Source organism: Callospermophilus lateralis, chromosome 2 (genome assembly GCF_048772815.1).
Source record: "Callospermophilus lateralis isolate mCalLat2 chromosome 2, mCalLat2.hap1, whole genome shotgun sequence".
Taxonomy (NCBI): domain Eukaryota; kingdom Metazoa; phylum Chordata; class Mammalia; order Rodentia; family Sciuridae; genus Callospermophilus; species Callospermophilus lateralis.
Window position 1 is genome coordinate 43448132 of NC_135306.1, and position 19420 is coordinate 43467551.

Below are 19420 nucleotides of genomic sequence, written 5' to 3' on the forward strand. Positions count from 1 at the left end.
ACCCCAATCTTCCCTCTTGATCATAATCAAAAAGAGATGTACTAAAAACTCCACTGACCTCAAGGCCCTCAACTCAGCAAGCCTTCAAATTTTGGAGTTGAAAGGGCAAAGCAAACAGAATGAGGGAGATAGAGCAAAAAAAAAACAAAAAGACTTCTGCATATTCAGGTGGTTCCTTTCCTGCACCTGGGGCAAGCTAAATCTCCCAGTACCTCATGTGCTATGGTTTCATTCCTTATTACCATTCTTAGTACTACTCCAAATGAATTCCAGTTCTTTACCCTTTTATAAGTATTATGCCAAGAAACTTATGATTCCAAGAAGACTATCATTTCCCATAATCTTAGATGGGTTGCAAAGTTAATGCAACCTAAGATTTCAACTGTTCTCAGGGCTATATCCCATTAATTCATAATGAGCTATTATTACACCCCTTGTAACAGTTTCACATATTTTAGTTAGCCAAGGCACTTTCTTTCCTTCCCTTCCCTCCATCTTTCCATTCTCTACTCCTACTGTTTGGTGCTGGGGATAGAATGCAGAGCCTTGTGTATGTGAAGCACTCACACTTCCACTGAACTCTATCCCCAGATCTTGAGCCTCCAATTTTCTTTTTCTTTCTTTCTTTTCTTTTTTGATTGGGGGTAGTAATAGGGATTCAACCCAGAGTTGTTTCACTACCGAGTTACCTTCCAAGTCCTTTTTGATATAGGGTCTCACTAATTTGCTCAGTCTAGCCGTGAACCTGCAATCTTCCTGCTTCAGCCTCTTGAGTTACTGGGATTACAGGCATGTGCCCAGAAATCAGGCCATTTTAATATTTCAACTCCTACTTCAGTTTTAATTAGTTTGGGGATCTATTAAAGCCCATCTGTTTATATTTAGTCTATCTCTCCCACCTAATTTTTATATGCCATTACAGCAGTATCCAACAAATTAGAATTTAAAATCCTTCTAAATTGCTCTATTAAAATACATATAAACAATGTTTTAAACAAACTTTTGGCTTTAGATGTCATTCCACTTACTAACTATACATTCCCTGCAAATTATTTTAAATTCTGGCAGAAACATATCTTTAAAATTATGTAGACAAGGTCAGATAATTCTACTTCTGAATGCAAGAGGCACTTTAAAAATATAATAAAAATTCTCTAGACATGTCATAACAGTTAAATAATCGCTAAAAGCTTCACCATCTCTAAAGAAAACAAAAGAAATATATGGACGATCTTTTCAACAGAGTAATATCAATCAGATGGTAGGACTAGTAGTCCTTGGCATATACTAAATGCAACATAAGGTCCTCAATTATTTTCTAAAGCAATGGTTATTAAACTTCAGTATGAGTCAGAACCACCAGGAGGGCTTGCTAACACACAAATTATTGTGCTCTGTTCCTGTTTCAAATTTAGTAGGTCTGGAGTGGGGTCTAAGAATTTGCATTTTTAAGAAGTTTCAGATGGTGCTGATTCTCCTGGTCAGAGATAATACGACCATTTTAATGAAAAATACCAAGTGTAGTCTAACTAATTTCCACACTGAACAATAATGATTTGTTCCTCATCTGATATATTGTGAAAATACAGAAAGTAGAAATGAGTAAATGCCATTTATTATCCCAGATACCAGAAGACAAAAGCTTTGAAATTAAAGAATTATTTTGTATATATTTAGAGGAAATACTAATGGAAAAAAAAACTTTCTAATATAAGCTTAGGAAACTATCCAGAAAAAATTACTCAAGTTTCAGTCTATAAGCTAACAGCATTAACAACACTGTTAGCTAATATTTAGGATAACTTTTGAAATTGAATCCTATTGTGAGTCACACACACAGACACATGTATCCTGCATTCAGCTAATCCTCATAATAAGCCATAATGTAGGGACTATTATTATTTCCCTTTTAAAGATGAGAAAACTAAGGTAAAATTAGTTTAAACATTATGTCCAAGATTGAACAATAAAAATAGCATAGTTTGAACCAAGGTACTCTGGTTGCAGAAAAACACTAGTCTTCCTTAAATATTTTTTTTTTATTTTACCTGATATAACCAATAGCTCTTAACTTAGAAATCTGACTATAAAGAAGTATCTTACAGACAAACTAAAGAAAAATATTACATTTTGTACTTTTACTACTCTTCAAAGATGCATGTAAATTATAATAAATACTTTCAGAATTTAGAAAAGTAATCCAATGTTTCTACCTTATGTGTACTTCCATTATGATCTATGTTTATCACATCATAATAGTTATTCATTTATATGCCTGTAATGTTAATAATCTATGATAAGGGGGCTGGGGTTGTGGCTCAGAGGTAAAGCGCTCGTCTACCATGCATAAGCCACTAGGTTCGATCCTCAGCACCCCATAAAAATAAAATATACTGTGTCCACGTATAACTAAAAAATAAGTATTTTTTAAAAAAATAATCTATGATAAGACTTAAAACTGAATCCATATTTGGAGTACTGGACTGAATGAAGAAATAGTTTTTTTTTTTTTTTTTTTTTTTTGTGAGTAACTGTGCTCAAAAACCCCTCCTAGAGAGGTATGTGACTGTACTTTGTTAATTGTTCATCAATCCTAATCTCTGTGTTTGGATTCTTAGAAAATTAGCCCCACCTTGTGGTTAATGGCAATACTTCACATTCAGGCTTTTAAGAACAGTCCAAATTTTCAAACTGGGAAGAGATGGATATATTACCTTGACGGACAAAAATTAAAACATTTATATAGCTGGCACTGATAAGGAAACATGTTTATATACTGCTGCTGGTTGTATAAAATGGGTCAGCATTTTCTGAGAGGAAATTTGTAAAACCAAAATTATAAATACTATTCTATTCAAAATTTCACCTGTAGAAATTTATTCTCTACAAGTACTGCATAAGTAATAAGCGTTAATATAGGATGTTTATTGCAGCATTTTTCTTGGAAATAGAAAAGCAGAAACAGTGTAAATGCCAATGTGGATACAGCAAATACTATACAAACATTACCATAATAGTGGTTAATGATTATCACAAGTGCTTCACATGCACTATAGGCATTATTCTTAAGTCAGACTTCACAGCTCTAATATTAACAATTATTCTTTACCACTTCCCAGAATAAGGTATATATACTTTCATAAGATAATGTGCATTAAACATAGTTAAATGAAAAGACTAAAGCTCAAAAGAACTATGCAATATTACTCCATTTAAAAAATTAAAACTTGTAAATGCATAGAAAAAAAATGTAAAAGGCTAAACATCAAAGTATAAACAATGATTACCTCTGAGAACTCAGGTAAGTGTGAAAAGAGATGATTTTTTATTTATATACTTTTGTAGTTACTTGAATTTTTCCACATTAAATACCCATCAGATTCATTTTTTTAAATCAAAATTTTTAAAAATAAAAATAAGCTGAGTCTTTAAAATAACTTTAACAAGTTAAGAAAAATAATTTTTAGATTTTATTTTTTGTTTGTTTGTTCGAGATGGAGTCTCACTATATTGCCCAGGCTAGCCTCAAACACCTAGGCTCAACCAATCTTTTTGCCTCAGCCTGCCTGGTAATGGGGACTATATGTGTTAGCCACAGCAAATGTTTTTAAAAGCCGGAAGGCGTGATTGAGGCTAACTGCACAGTCGATGAAAGTCCATGAAATGGTCATTTGGGACATAACACTCTCTCTCTCCTCTCTCTTCTCTCTCTCTCTCTCTCTCTCTCTCTCTCTCTCTCTCTCTCTCACACACACACACACACACACACACACACACACACACACACACACACAAACTTGTTAAAAGCCAATAAAATGAAGCATATCCAAGTGATACATTTGGTAATTTCTTGGTAAAGATGGTAGATTGAACATGCATATCATGACCTCCTTCAAACTCCACTAAAACTATAGAAAAAATAATGTTTAAAAGTATAAACTCCTGCCAGGCATGGTGGCACACGCCTGTGATCCCAGCAGCTGGAAAGGCTGAGGCAGGAGGATCCTGAGTTCAAAGCCAGCCTCAGCAACTCAGTGAGGTCCTAGGCAATGCAGCAAGACCCTGTCTCTAAATAAAATAAAAGAAAGGGCTGAGGATGTGGCTTAGTGGTGAAGAGCCCTGAGTTCAATCCCTGGTACTTAAATAAATAAATAAATAAATAAATAGAAACTTCCAGCAACTCAGAAAAGAAAAAAAAAAATTAGAAGATGGAAGTGGTAACTAACTTAACAGACTTTTGAAAATCTAATCGTAAACCTGCATTGAGTAAAGTTGAGAACTACCCTGCCTAAAGACTCAGCAATTTCACACAGTAGTAAAAACTAACCACTTATCATCTACATCCTAAAGAATGGATTATCAACAATCTTGAGTCAAGGAACTACTGAGAATGCAGATAATACAGATAAATGTCTACTGCTTTATTGGAAAACATGAACCCAAGATACAAATCCTCTAGAATGAATGTAATAAAGTCTTTGTAGTTAAATCCTCTTTGGGGAAGAGTACATACTTGCATCATCTTAAAATGAGGGGGCCCAAAGAAATAACTAGAGCTCAATTTTCACCTTTAATTCAATTTACAACTCTTTCTCTGCTAAAATGTGGGCTATTTAGTTCATTTCAGAAACATTTATTTAGTGTTTACTTTTTCAGATGCTGTATTGATGATAGAGACTACCAAAGTCTTGAGGACTTTTAAAAGGGAAACAATTTAGAGAGACCCTATCTCAAAAAATAAAAAAGGCTGGGGATGTTGCTCAGTGGTTAAATAACTCTGGGTTTAATCTCTGGTACCAAAAAAAAAAAAAAAAAAAAAAAAAAGAAAGAAAGAAAGAAAGAAAGAAAACAAGGAGGATAAACACATGAGTAGATAATTGCAATATAAAGTGATCAAAGTAGTGATATGTTCAAGAACAAACATGATCTAAAAACATGGAGGATGGTCACTCAGTCCCACTCAGAAAAAAGTCAGGAAAGGAAGTTAAAAGTTATGCTGGATGAGAGGATACCTGAGCTTAAAGGTCTTAAAGGATGAGAATTTAATCAGCTAAAAAAAAAAAAAAAAAAAACAGGAAAAAGAGCATTCAAGATAAAAAAAACAAATAGTAGCCGCAAAGGGTTAGAGCATGAAACAGTTTGCTATATGGTTTCTAAATGTAAATTGTTAACACAAAGTGTGAAGATGATGAGTGGGTGGAAGGGAAGGTCAATGACATAGAGTCTAGATTACAGAGGGACTAGTACGACATGCAAAAATTCTTTAACGTTATCTTATATGTCACTGGCCAACCACTGTTAAACAGAAGAATGACACAGAATCATATTTTACATAAATCACTCTGGCAATATTATGGTGAAAGAATCTGAGAGGGGGCAAGACTGGAGGTGGGGTGACCAGTTAGGAGGCTACTACAATAGTTCAGGCAGGAAATAATGAGGTCCTGAACTAACAAGTAACCTTCTAACAAGTAACCATCTAATAAACCCCCCTGTGCTGTTAAACCAATAATCTAAGATGATTACAATACAGCAGAACAAAAAAAGAATGCACTGATATATACATACACACATATGTATATATCACATATATACATGAATATATACATAACATATATCATATATTTAACATATATAAATGCTTTTTGCCGCCATTACATAGAATTAGATTCTTTTTCTGCCTTAAAAAAAGGACAAAGATTAGAAAACAAAAAGAGAAATGGAAGCTAAAATCCAAAGCATTCTGCACTATGTTTCTCTCAGAACTAGTAACTAATAATACATTGTTACCCCCACCACCCAAGACATTTTAGTGAAAAACCTTAGGAAGAGGAAAATTTAGAACATATCCTATGAAGCATCAAAAATCAAGAACATTATAAGATTTTTCAGAATAGTTTTGAATATATTAATAAAGAAAATCAAGAATACTAGTCTATATAAATAAAAGCAATGAAATTATTCAGTAAAGAAAATACTATGGTCTAAAGATATAATATTTCAGTTAAGATAGAAAGAATAAGTCCTGAATATATTTTATGCAACATGATTACTATCAATTAATAACAATGTAGTATATTCTTGAAGATCACTAATAAGAGTGGATTTTGAATATTACTACCAAAAAATAAATGTGAGGTAAAGCATATATTAATGTTTATTGAGCCATTTTACAATGTATACATATTTGAAAATGTTATGCTATATGCAATAGTTTTTGTTAATAAAAACAAATTATTAAAAATAAATTCTTAACAATTTATTGTGAGTCTATCTTGCTATATGTGACTTTTAATATATATAAGCCCTGGTGAGATAGAATAATTATATTCACTTTTCATGAGAAAACTAGACTTGGGCAAATTCACTTACCTAATAATGAAGTTTTAATGTCTATCTGCTTTTAGATGCCTTATTGAAAGCCACACACAGCTATATAAAAATTAAACTATTTAAATCTAAGAACATTTTTATTTCACAAATGCAACACTTCAAGTCAGAAGGTTAAAGCTTAGATTTAGGCAATGGAACTATGACTTTGGAGTCAGAGACCTTGGTTTAAATCTACACTTTATTCCTTACTAAAAAACAAAACTTTTTTGAGCTTCAACATGTATAAAATGGCTTAATAAGGCTTCACAACGTTCTTGAAAAGATGACAAAGCGACTATCCCAGGTAAGCAGTAGTAGGTAATGATATTATTTACAAATCAACTAAAGCATAATAAAATTTACATGCCACTTTAAAAATCAAAGTTAATGGGCTGGGATTGTGGCTCAGCGGTAGAATGCTCACCTAGCAGGGGAGGGACCCAGGTTCGATCCTCAGAACCACATTAAAAAAAATAAATAAATAAAGGCACTATGTTGTGTCCATCTACACCTAAAAAATAAATAAAATTTCTTAAAAAAAATCAAAGTTAAAAAAAATTAAAACAGACCACTCTTTCCCTGCTATGTTTCCTTAGCCATAATAATTACATGTGCACGTTTTATACCATGAGGTGGGCAAGATTATCCTGATCTTTCCCTCACTGACTCATAAGAATATACAATCAATTACTGATAAACTGAGAGAATATTACCTAGTTTGCAGTTAATGTGCCACAGGAAACCCACCTTTCTCTCCTGTATTAGAAAGAAGCTGGCCAGGAAACTATAATGCTCAACCTCTTCCTCTATCCAAATATACCACTATAGTTTCCAAATTATTATTCCACAGAATTTCCACGTTTAGACCCTAAGCTTCCTTAGCTGTTCAGATCCCTGTGCTGTTTCTTTAAATCCCACTGTTGGAGAAAGTTGGGTGAAAAAGAGGATAATCAGTGCCTGCCACCTCATACATGAAACGGGCTGGGAAATTAATTTTTCTTGATTACCAATATGCAAACATGAGGTTATTACAAATTTTTGAACAACTCAAATAATTGCTTTAATGTTACTCATAATATTCAGCAGCATATAATTTAGTAAAATTAAAATACAAAGAATTAAATAATAAATCCAAGGTAGTTAAATTATCGCTGAGATTCCAGATAATGCTATATTAATATTACTATAAAGCTATTAATCTACATCATAAAAATGTAAAAGTACACTAGAAACATTACCTTGATGTTCCTCTAAATCCATATCAAGTTGTCTAATTTCTTCAGTAAATTGATTTGTTTTTTCTTTTATATCTGTTAACCTGTTGAAAATATTATTTAATATATTTATGAAGATAATAGGATGCTCAGTATAAAACAAAGATGTTAGGACATCTTTTCTAAGTTGCATAATATCTAGAAATAATATACCCTATTCTGAAGATAATACTATAAGCATAAAGAGAAAATCTTTTCTAGACCCGTTTTCATGATTCCTATTTAGAGCACAAGTGAATTCTGAAAACACTAGGTTGCCAGGCTACAAGAATAAACTGTTCCTTTTAAGCTTGACTTGCATATTAGGAAAGTAGAAAATAGTTAGCAACCTTATTTTTGTAGGTTTGTAAAAAGTAAACTATGGTGGCACCCAGAAAGGGAATATTTACTCATGGTCAAAATTATACAGGTCAAGCCAAAAGCAATGGCTCACACCTATAATCCCAGTAGCTAGAGATGGTGAGACAAGAGGATGCGAGTTCATAACTGGCCTCAGCAAAAAGTGAGGCACTAATAAGCAACTCAATGAGCCCCTGTCTCTAAATAAAATACAAAATAGGGCTGGGGATGTGGTTCAGTGGATGAGTGCCCCTGAGTTCAATCCCTGGTACTTAAAAAAAAAAAAAAAAAAAAGATTATACAGGTCAAAATGTTGACAAAAAGCAGTAATACTTACTACAAAGCTAACAGTACTCAAGATAATGTCATACTAGAATAAGAATAGACATACATATCAATGTATTAAAATTGTAAGTTCAGAAATAAGATCATATATGTGTATACAGACAAATGATTTAGGACTAGAGTGCCAAGAAAAATAAATAGGGAAACAATGGTATTTTCAACAAATATTTAGTTATCCCAGCACTATGCACAAAAGAATAAAATTGTACTGCTATTTCACATCATATATAATAATTAACACAAAACAGATCAGAGATTTAAATGTAAGAGCCAAACTGTAAAACTCTTAAAAGAAAGCTTAGGCACAAACTTCATGACCTTGACATTGGTTTCTCAGACATGACACCAAGGGCTAGGGATGTGACTCAGTGGTAGAGCACTTGCTTAGAATATGTGAGGCCCTGGGTCTGATATCCAGTAATACACACACACACCTCTAAAAACATAAGCAATAAGAGAAAAAACATAAGTAGACATTATCAAAATTGAAAACTTCTGTGTTTCCAAGTACACGAATAAATAAGAGGAAAATGATGACCCACAGAATGAGAGAAAATTTTTGCAAAGCATATATCTGATAATAGTCTTATATTTAGAACATGAAGAACTCTTACAATGTAATAATAATAAAACCCCCATTTTAAAAACAGGCAAAGAGTTCAATAAATATTTCTCTAAAGAAGACATACACATGGTCAATATACACATAAAATGAAGCTCAACATCATTAACCATCAGGGAAATGCAATTCAAAACCATAACAAGACACCACTTTATACCTATTAGGATGACTAGAATAATAAAAAAAAAGAGATAAGACAAAGTAATGGTAAGGATGTAGAGATACTGGAACACTCATAAGCTGCAAGTAGAAATACAAAATGGCATAGTTGCATGACATCCCAAGCTTTTGTCTTCTGCAATCATTTGATCCTAATGGACTCCAACTCATCATGTTAAACAGAATACCACATGAAACAACAATTCTATTTCTGGATACACACTCAAGAGAAATAAATATGTCCACACAAAAACTAGCACATGACTGTTCATACCAACATGATTCATAATAGCCAAAAACTGGAAACAAGCCAAACATCCATTACCTGATGAATGGATCAATAAATTATGGTATATGCATACCATGGAATATTATTTTAAAATAAAAAGAAATGAAATACTGAAATATGCTACAACAGAGATGAACCCTCAAATCTTTATCTTAAGTCAACAGATCCAGTCACATAGGACAATATACATATAATTTCTCTTATATGCAATGTTCAGGATAGGCAAATCTATGGAGACATAAAGGAGATGACTGGTTCTAGAGCTGGGAAAGGGGCAAGGGAGGTGATGGTTAAAAGCTGTGGAACCAACCTAGATGCCCTTCAATAGATGAACAAATAAATAAACTGTGTGTATGTGTGTGTATGTATGTATATATACCCAGCTCTAGAACCAGTCATCTATCTATCTATATATATATATATACATACATATACACACACACATATACATACACACACAATACATAGATAGATTGTGTGTAGATATATATACATACATATATATATATATCTATGTATATATATCTATACACACACACATATATACAATGGAATACTACTCAGCCTTGAAGAAGAATGAAATTATGGCATTTGCAGGTAAATGGATGGAGCTAGAGAGTATCATGCTAAGTGAAGTAAGCCAATCCCCAAAAACCACAGGGCAAATGTTTTCTCTGATAAGTGGATGCTGATCCATAATGGGGTGGGGTGCAGCAAGGGGAGAATGGAGGAACTTTGGATTGGGCAGAGGGGAGGGAGAGGAGAAGAATGGGTGTGGGAGTGGGAAAGACTGTGGAATTAGATGGACATTATTACTCTATGTATGGGTACGACTGTAAGAATGGTGTGACTCTACATCATATACAACCACAGAAATGAAAAGTTGTACTTCATTTGTATATAAAAAAAAGCTGTGAGGTTTTATTCAGGTGACTGAATTGTTCTAAAACTGACTGGGTTCTGGTTACTCAACTCTGTAAATATACTAAAAAATTCTGAATTTTATACTTTAAATATGTGAAATATATGAATTATATCTTAATACAACTGTTTATAAAAAGCACTTATACTATTCAATGGCTCTAAATTAAACACTCAAATACTCAAAGAATAAAACTGCAAGCTGCATCAGTATCCTCAATGTAAACCATACAAAAAATACCTAGAACAATATGTACTCTTGTACTTTTAGAATGTAATTTAGGAGATGAGAAATGAACATAAAATGTACTTACTGTCTCTCCATGCTGGCTATTTCCTGATTATCTTCTTTAACCTATATAGGCATAAAAAGAAAATAGTATTTAAAGAATAAGTTATTATTAGACTACCTTAAGGAGAATTTCCTTCTAGAGTATGTTGTATTAAAATGTCAAATCTAGTATTTTCCTTGAAATCTATTATTTAGAATTCTACCTTTGAAGGTATATAGAACATCACTAAGGAATTATTCAGGTTCCATCCTGAGTAAAAACTGAAATACACAATTGTATCCACAAGGCACCATCAGATTCATATCTCTTCAGACCTGGATCAATTAGCTGATATAAGTATCTAAAATTTGAGACCTTCCCATACCCTAGGATAGGGTTGCCAGATTTTTTACAAGCCCTGTTAAAACAGAATTTCAGATAAACAATGAATAACTTTTAGGGTACATGTGCACAATGTAATATTTGGAATATACTTACCTCAAAAATATCTTTCTCCATATATATATATATCTACCTATCTAGATACAGATATATGAATTTTAGATGGCTTGTATGAAATTCAAATTAACTAGCTATTCAGTATTTTACTTGGCAATCCTAGCCCAAGATTACTCTCTCCTTCATTGCTTCCACTGACTTCTTCCTAAGAAACTTCAGGAGTTCTAAATTTTAATACATTTCATAAGATTATAAAAAACCCACTGCATTCCAAATCCACTGGGCTCAAACCTAGACTACAAAGGAGTTCCTGACTAGAGTTATGCTCAAATATATATTCTAGTCTCCCAAGGACCCTAGAGTTAGGGTATCTCAGGATAAATATGCTAATTATAACTTATAACTAAAAGCCTTGAGATACAAAAAGCAAGCCACTAAGTACATGTGACATGATTCTACGACATATAATTTCATAAGATATCTTAATTCTATTTCCTTCATGGAGGCACTGATACTAACAACTACCAAAAGTCATTAGACTTGGGATATTTCATTTCTAAATGAAAGGCCTAAAACAAATACTGGAATACATCATATCTTCAATAAGATTATATAACTATTTAATCATCAATAAAGAAGAGTTTTGATGTTTCCTAGTTAAGGATCCAAATATGAAATGGCCAAAATATGCAAAATGGCCATATAAAATGAGGATTTTACCAAAAAACAAAACAAAGCAAAAACAAAACAAAACAAAACAAAACAAAAAACAAAAAACAGTTCATATGAGAACATGATTTTTCTCTAAATTTTCTTGATCAAGTATTTCATATTTAGGTGAAATTAAGTTTTCACTATTGTTTTTACACAATAAACTTGTACCCACAGGCACCATCAGATTTTCTAGTGCTTATTGGTTTTACTGTGCATGTCCCTTAAATAAAACAAAACAACACATTTAATAAAACCCAAACATTAAATTTAGTTTTTTGTTTTTTTTTTTTAACCTGCTTAAGTAATCTCTCTCTCTCCTCCTTTGGAGATCCCATGCTTTTGTCTTCTGCAATCATTTGATCACGATGGGACTCTAACTCATAAAGTTTTTCGTGCAGCAATACAGCCTCCTGTTTTACCTGGGAGTGTGCTATTTCCTAAGGAAAACAAAAGGGGAAATTTAATTAGGGTCTTTGTAGGTTCAGATGAGGTCATTAAAACCTAATTCAATATGACCAGTGTCCTTATAAGAGAAGAGACCACAGAGACACACAGTGAGAATGCCATTGATAGATAGTATAGGCAGAGACAGAAGAGAGGCAGCTGGCAGCTTTGTAAAGAATGCCAATGACTGAAGGCCACCGCCAGAAGCTAGGATAAAGCAAGGAAGAATTCTATCCAGTTTCAATGGAAACATCTCTCTGAAGATACCTTGATTTCAAACTTCTAGCTTCCAGACTGTGAAAAATTTTTTTTTGTTCCTTTAGGCCACCCAGTTTGTGACCCTTTGTTATGGCAGCACTAAGAAATTAATACATGAAAGTAGAATAGTAATTATCTATTCACTACTATTCTAATGCTCACAATGAGAAAATAAGAATGAGATAAATTTTTTATTAGATAACAAAAAGAGCTAGGAATAATGGTAGTGACAGTGATGATTAATTGACATTTGAACCTATTATTTCTTGAACATTTGTTTCTGCCAAGCACTGTACTCCATGTACTTTATATGCTATCTCTAATATTGAAGCATTGTTCTAGGAGGTAGAGTTATTACTATCATCTCCATTTGACAGATGAAGAAACTGGGGATATGAGGTCTAAATAATTTTCTGAGTTAACAGAGAATCAAATGGTTATATTGATATTTGAAACCAAGCCGACAGCATAAATGAAAACAAATTCTTTTAAAATGTTTTTAGTTGTCGATGGACCTTTACTTTGCTTTTATTTCTATGAGATGCTGAGAATTGAACCCAGTGCCTCACGCATGCTAGGCAAGTGCTCTACCACTGAGCTGCAATCCCAGCCCCAAATTCTTTGTTTTTCCTCCTCCATTTATTTATATTTTCTAGTGCTAGAAATCAAACCAAAGGCATCAAGGCCTGATATTTGCTAGCCAAGTGTCCTAGCACTAAGCAACAATCCTAGCCGCATGACCAAATTTTTAAGAGGGAAAACCTCTTTTTTGAAAGTAGAAGAAATCTTTAAAAAAGGAAAATGTAGGCAAGGGAAATATATGAAAGTCCATAAACAATGGGATATATATATGTATACACACATATATGCAATTTAAGAAGATTAGCTTTAGAAAGAGAAAGAAAAAGTATGATAATAAAACATATATAGAAAAACGGCAGATATTTTGAGGTATTCTTTTTCTTAATAATACCTCTTTCCTTTTGCCTAACAATACGATACACTTGTTCAAACTCTATGTTGCTAAAACTGTTCTTGAAGACTCAAGCTTATTTTGACACTTGTTTTTTTTTTTTTAAAAATATCCCTGTGAACTAAGTATGAGAATACAGAGTAGAGAACACAAATTAGATATTAAATAAACACTAGTCAATTGATAGCTGACATGTTTTCTTGAACAACAAAACCAGAATAAACAAATAAAAAGAAAAGAATTCTGGCAGAAGTTAAGTAGAAAAAGTGACCTGTGTTTTCTTGATTTGAGAATATGGTTAATGTTTCAAAACTTATTTTAGTCGTGTATGTACAATGCCAAAGAATAGTGGCATCAATTAAAAAAAAATACAACTAAACTAAGGTTAGAGCTCATGGTTTTTTTCTACGGAAACTAAATTTGTCAAGTGAAATGAGACTTCACTCTCCAATCCACTTCAAAAGACAATGAGAAATTCTTCATGCCAACTATATTAATATTAAAGCATATTTCAGTTAGCACAGAAATCAAAGGAAAAAAATTCTATGTACATAAATGTGGACAACTAGACAGAAAAATCAACTCACTATTTTTAGACAGCACATTCTAAAAAGAAAGAATTATAAATTACTTATGCTTTTTTTTTTTTTTTAACAAGGGAGAAGTCAAACTACAACTTACCAAACCAACTACAATGGGTTACTAATCCTATTATCATCTCTCTCTCAGTCTGTAAAGGCAAGCAAAACATTATTCTGAACTGAACTTTGAAGTACAGACAGTAAGTACACCAAACTGCCACAGATATGAAATAGTAATTCATAGAAAAAAAATTCTACCAGCTAACAAATATATAAACAGAGACTCAACTTCATGTATAAATACATGAAAATTAAGACAAAGTAGTAATCAGGTGTGGTGATGCCCACCTGTAGTCTCAACTATTAGGAAGGCTGAAGTGGAAGAACTGTTTGAGCCCAACAGTTTAAGATCACCCTAGGCAACACAGCAAGACCTCATCTTAAAAACAAAAACAAAAAACCAAAAAAACAGACAAATAAATTAAAAAGTTGTATAATCCTTGCTGTTAATGAGTGTAGGAAAAAATAAACTCTCAGATAAGTTACTCTAGGAGTAAAACTTGGAGCAATATTTTGAGAAGTAATTTGGCAATCTCAATGTTTTAGAAGTGTACACTTTTTGGTTCACTGTCAGAAATTAATCTTATGATATGTAACTTTGCATAAAATATGCTTTCACTGGAGCATCATTGAGTGTTTCAGAAAATGACAACTAAATTATTCATCTATAATACTGTTATAATCATGCAACATAATACCATACATTAAAATAAGGGGAATCTCTAAAATGATGCAAAATGGACATTCCAAAGATGATGTTGGGCTGTAGATGAAGCTCAGCTGTAGAGCACTCAACTAGCATACACTTGCCCATGTGGTGCTAGGTTCAATCTCGGACCCCCCACCACCACCACCACTCAAATAGATGACGATGTTAAGGCGAAAAAATAAAAACCTCAGATAGCATATGAGCATTTCAGGTATGAATCCCATTTGAAGTTTTCCATCACTTTAAAACCAAGAAAGAATTATAGGATTGCTGTGAAGATTAAATGACCTTGCTAGTGATATGTGTTAAGAGCTCAAAAATAACAAAGGAAGCACTCAATAAATATCAGTTCTGTCTAGAGAGAGGGACAAGAAAGACATTTTTGCTTTCATCTTTTTTGATTTTTTAAATCATAAACATGTTTCGTGAATTGAAAATTGCTTTAGATAAACAAGAAAACACAAGCTTTTTACATCCTGAAAGTAATTAACTAATCCCTCTCCCTTTCCATTTGTTTGTAAATCCCTTGTGCACATTATTATTATTATATTAATAATATTAATTAATATTATATTAATATTAACTCATTATTATATTTTTGCATTTCCCAACAGAACAGAATAATTTGTTTTGTATATGATAGATAGATAAAACTAATTTCTTATCCAACCAAAATCTTTGTGGTATACAATGGGAGGAAAAAGTATTGAACTCCTGTTAGTAAACTGATAAATAAATATCTACATACTTTATAAGTTCCATTAAGGAGGCTGGGGATATAGCTCAGTTCGTAGAGTGCTTTGCCTCCCATGCACAAGGCCCTGGGTTCAATCCCCAGCACCACTAAATAAATAAATAAATTACATTAACAGTCAGATAGATTATCTTTTGTAATTAAGTTATATAAGTACTCTTATTTGATTTTTATACTTACAGTTTCCATGCTCTCTTTTTTTATGTTCAGTGAATCTAGTTGTTGCTGAAGTGTATCTAATTCCTAAGAAGGGGGAAGAAAAGGCAAGTAGAAATTACAATAAAAATTTCTATTTCATTTTCATTTCAAATTTACACAGTAAATTTTGAAAATATCTTCAACTGATATCTTGCATATTGACTAGAATTTATTAACATTTCACTATTTCTATTTTTTACTGATTCCTTTAAAAACTTTGCCATATACCTTCAAAAAAAAATTGTAAGCTTGTCAAATGTGGCTAGATCTTTTCATGATGAATCATTATGGTGTTCTGATAATTTTAAATATCAGAAGCTTTAAAATTAATGATGTCATTGCTTAAAATTCAGATTTTTTTTTTTTTTTTTTGGTTCTCACAGCATGAATTTTATTCGGGTTGTCAGAACTTCCCCATCCACTGGGGTCTGGGCTGCCCTAATCACTGCCTGTTCACAGGCTGAACCAGCTGGGGATACTGCCTTGCCAGGGGCTGCTGCTCTTAATTTTGATTTTTAACCACATTTTTAAAAATATTTTGCTCATATCCTAAGATAAGATCCTTGTTATGGTTGGATGTGAGATATTCCCCAAAACCTCATGTGTGAGACAATGCAAGAAGGTTCAGAGGAGAAATGATTGGGTTGTGAGAGTCTTAATCCAATCAGTGAATTAATCCCCTGATAGGGATTAACTGAGTCATAACTGACGTGGTAGGGTGTGGCTGCATGTGGGAATTGGGGGTATGGCTTTGGGGTATATATATTGTATCTGGAGAGTGGAGTCTCTGCTCTCTGATTACTAAGTGAGCTGCTTCCCTCCTCCCTCCAGCCCTGAGGAATGGCGCCTGCTACATATGGATTAAGACCTCAGAAACCAGGAGCTACAAATAAATGTTTTCTCCTCTACAATTGTGTTGGTGGGTCCTTTAGTCACAGCAGAAAAAAAGCTAAAAAATCCTTAAACTGATTATTCATTATAACCCTCAGAAAAATTAAGTATACCTTGGTCCTAACAAAGTATTTGGTAACTATTGTGTCATATCTATAATATTTCTACAATATTTTTCTTCAAAGCTTCATTTTATCTTTTTGTTTGTTTTATTTTTGGTGCTAGGGATTGAACCCAGGGCCTTATGCATGCAAGGCAAGCACTCTATCAATGAGCTAATATCTCCAGCCCCACTTCATTGTATCTTATAAATTTTGTCTAAAATAAAAGTTTAAACTAAAATGTCACTGAAGGAAATATCTGAGAAACTAAAATAACAGTCACTATGGGCATTTACAGGTCCTAAGTCTTGCTAACATTTTAAGGAGCAGCTAGATATGAAACGCACCATCATAACTGAACACTGAAAGCATTATCAATGACCCCTCAGCAGCCACCTAAATTGTTACTTAACTAACATGATCAGGGAACAATAACCATTCAAACTGAGGACATAACAGGTGAAAGAGTTGCTGTTTACTAGACAGGAAGAAAAAGAAAGCTAATATTCATATGGTGGCTCCTTTAGTTCATGAGGTCTTTTAAAGTTCTCATTAAAAAATCCATAAAAATGCAAGCATTTTCATGTATCTTTATGATATATAAAAATAAAGAATGCACAGAACTGAACAAATAATAATTATATAATGTTAATTAGCAGAAGATCTTGTTAAAATGAATACTTTGATCACCAGATCTAGTCAAGCTCAGTGGATGCTAATGCTGTTTGATTTTCAGATGCTTTTAGTAGCAAGACTGATATACACCTAGCACATTATAGTAATTAATATTACCTGTAAAAGTTTCTCATTTGTGGTTTTCATCTCTATGTACTTGACTTGTTTTTCAGGAGACATATTTCTAATAATACCATCTGCTGCTTGTTTTTCTTGTTCAACTTCTTCTTCTACACTTCTGATTTGTTTTTCTTTCCTGAAATCAAAAACGTACAATATTTCCGTTACTATATTGAGGAAAAAAAAATCAAATAATTCCAGTTATCTGTTTTTCTTTCCTGAAATCAAAAACGTACAATATTTCCGTTACTATATTGAGGAAAAAAAATCAAATAATTCCAGTTAGGTCTTAATTTAATAGAGTACCTAAAGATATTGAAACAGTGGCCTTCATAAACACAGGCTTATTTTTACATCTTTCTCTTTTCCATCTCCAAATCCTATTTCTATATTCTTTATTTTACTAAGAAAACAGATTATTACAGAAGATCCTTTTTTTTTTCATTTTTTTATTGGTTGTTCAAAACATTACAAAGCTCTTGACATATCATATTTAATACATTTGATTCAAGTGGGTTATGAACTCCCATTTTTACCCTAAATACAGATCGCAGATCCTTAAGTCCTTATACATGTGAAGATACATTTACAACTTTTGTTGTCATACACTAGAGACAAATATAAGATAGTTAAGTTCTAGAATCATGGTTTTCTTTTCATTTTTAGTTGTAGATGGACATAATACCTTTATTTTATTTATTTAGTTTTTTTATGCGGTGCTGGGGATTGAACCCAGTGCCTCATGCATGCTAGGTAAGCACTCTACCACTGAGCCACAACCCCAGCCCAGAATCATGGTTTTCAAACATCCTTTAGCCACAGGAAATCTTTGAACAAATGAAAACTTGTATAGAAATCTGCCAAGTAAATCAATGCAGCTTTGACTGAACTGGCAAGTAGGGAGACCTCTAATACAATTTGATTAAAAAAAAAATACCTTTAGATTAACGGTAAGTTTTACTTAGTTGGGCATGGTAATAATATGCCTATAGTTCCAGTTACTTGAGGGTCTGAGGCAGGAAGATGGATTGAGCCCAGAAGCTCAAGGTCAGCCTGGGCAATATAGCAAGACTCCCCATCTCTTAAAAAGCATTAGTAACAACAATGAAAATGGTTGAGCATGTAGCTCAGTGGTAGACTAACTGCCTAGCATGCTGGGTTTGATCCAGCATCATGATAAACAAGCAAATGAATATCTATAATATTATGCTTTGGGCTAGGTTGTGGCTCAGTGGTAAGGCACTTGCCTAGCATGTGTGAAGCATTGGGTTCAATTCTCAGCACCACATATAAATAAATGAATAAAATAAAGATCTGTCAACATCTAAAAATTTTTTTTTAAATATTATGCTTTGCTTAAATTCCCTTTACCTACCAATTTAATTGAAATAGGTATCTAATAAATTATCACTATTTTAGCATTATAATAGTTTAATCTCCCTAGAAATATAAATGTTACAGTGAAGTTAATTAGAAACAATAACCATCTTATCATATAATTACAAGAAATACCAGTGTTGTATGCCTTATGTGTAAACTCAATTAATAGAGTAGATAAAGTTTCTGGAAAAAAAAATAGTTGAGACAGAACCTGTGTAAATACTTAAAAGATTTTCATATAAAAGCCCGATTTAATGTATTTTCAGTCTCAACATCTTAAAAGTTCTAATTTGGCTTCAAACTCTCATTAATCTATCACGATTTACTGTATTTTGTTCATAGATATCAACTACAGTTTTCACAATCACCAGCTAAGCCCACTGGATGCACAGATCCCCATATTCTTCTACTCATCACTAGCACAAATAATCTAAACTCCAAAATTTTCCAACAAACATCATCTCGAAATAACCAAATGAAAGATGAACATAATGAGACAGATAACTAATG

At 32.7% G+C, this 19420-nt stretch overlaps 1 protein-coding gene across 4 annotated transcripts in view; it reads right to left on the bottom strand.

Moving 5' to 3' along the window:
- Ift74 (intraflagellar transport 74) overlaps window positions 1-19420 on the bottom strand; it is a 74592-nt gene that overhangs the window by 19613 nt on the left and 35559 nt on the right. For 3 of the 4 annotated variants that reach the window (XM_076843365.2, XM_076843364.1, XM_076843367.1), the window contains exons 9-13: window positions 17528-17666; window positions 15726-15788; window positions 12060-12203; window positions 10636-10676; window positions 7611-7690 (exon numbers count right to left, since the gene is read on the bottom strand). In XM_076843365.2, coding sequence (XP_076699480.1) covers window positions 7611-7690; window positions 10636-10676; window positions 12060-12203; window positions 15726-15788; window positions 17528-17666 — 467 coding nt within the window. The remainder of the gene's footprint in view (window positions 1-7610; window positions 7691-10635; window positions 10677-12059; window positions 12204-15725; window positions 15789-17527; window positions 17667-19420) is intronic. The other variant, XM_076843366.1, reaches the window with a different exon arrangement.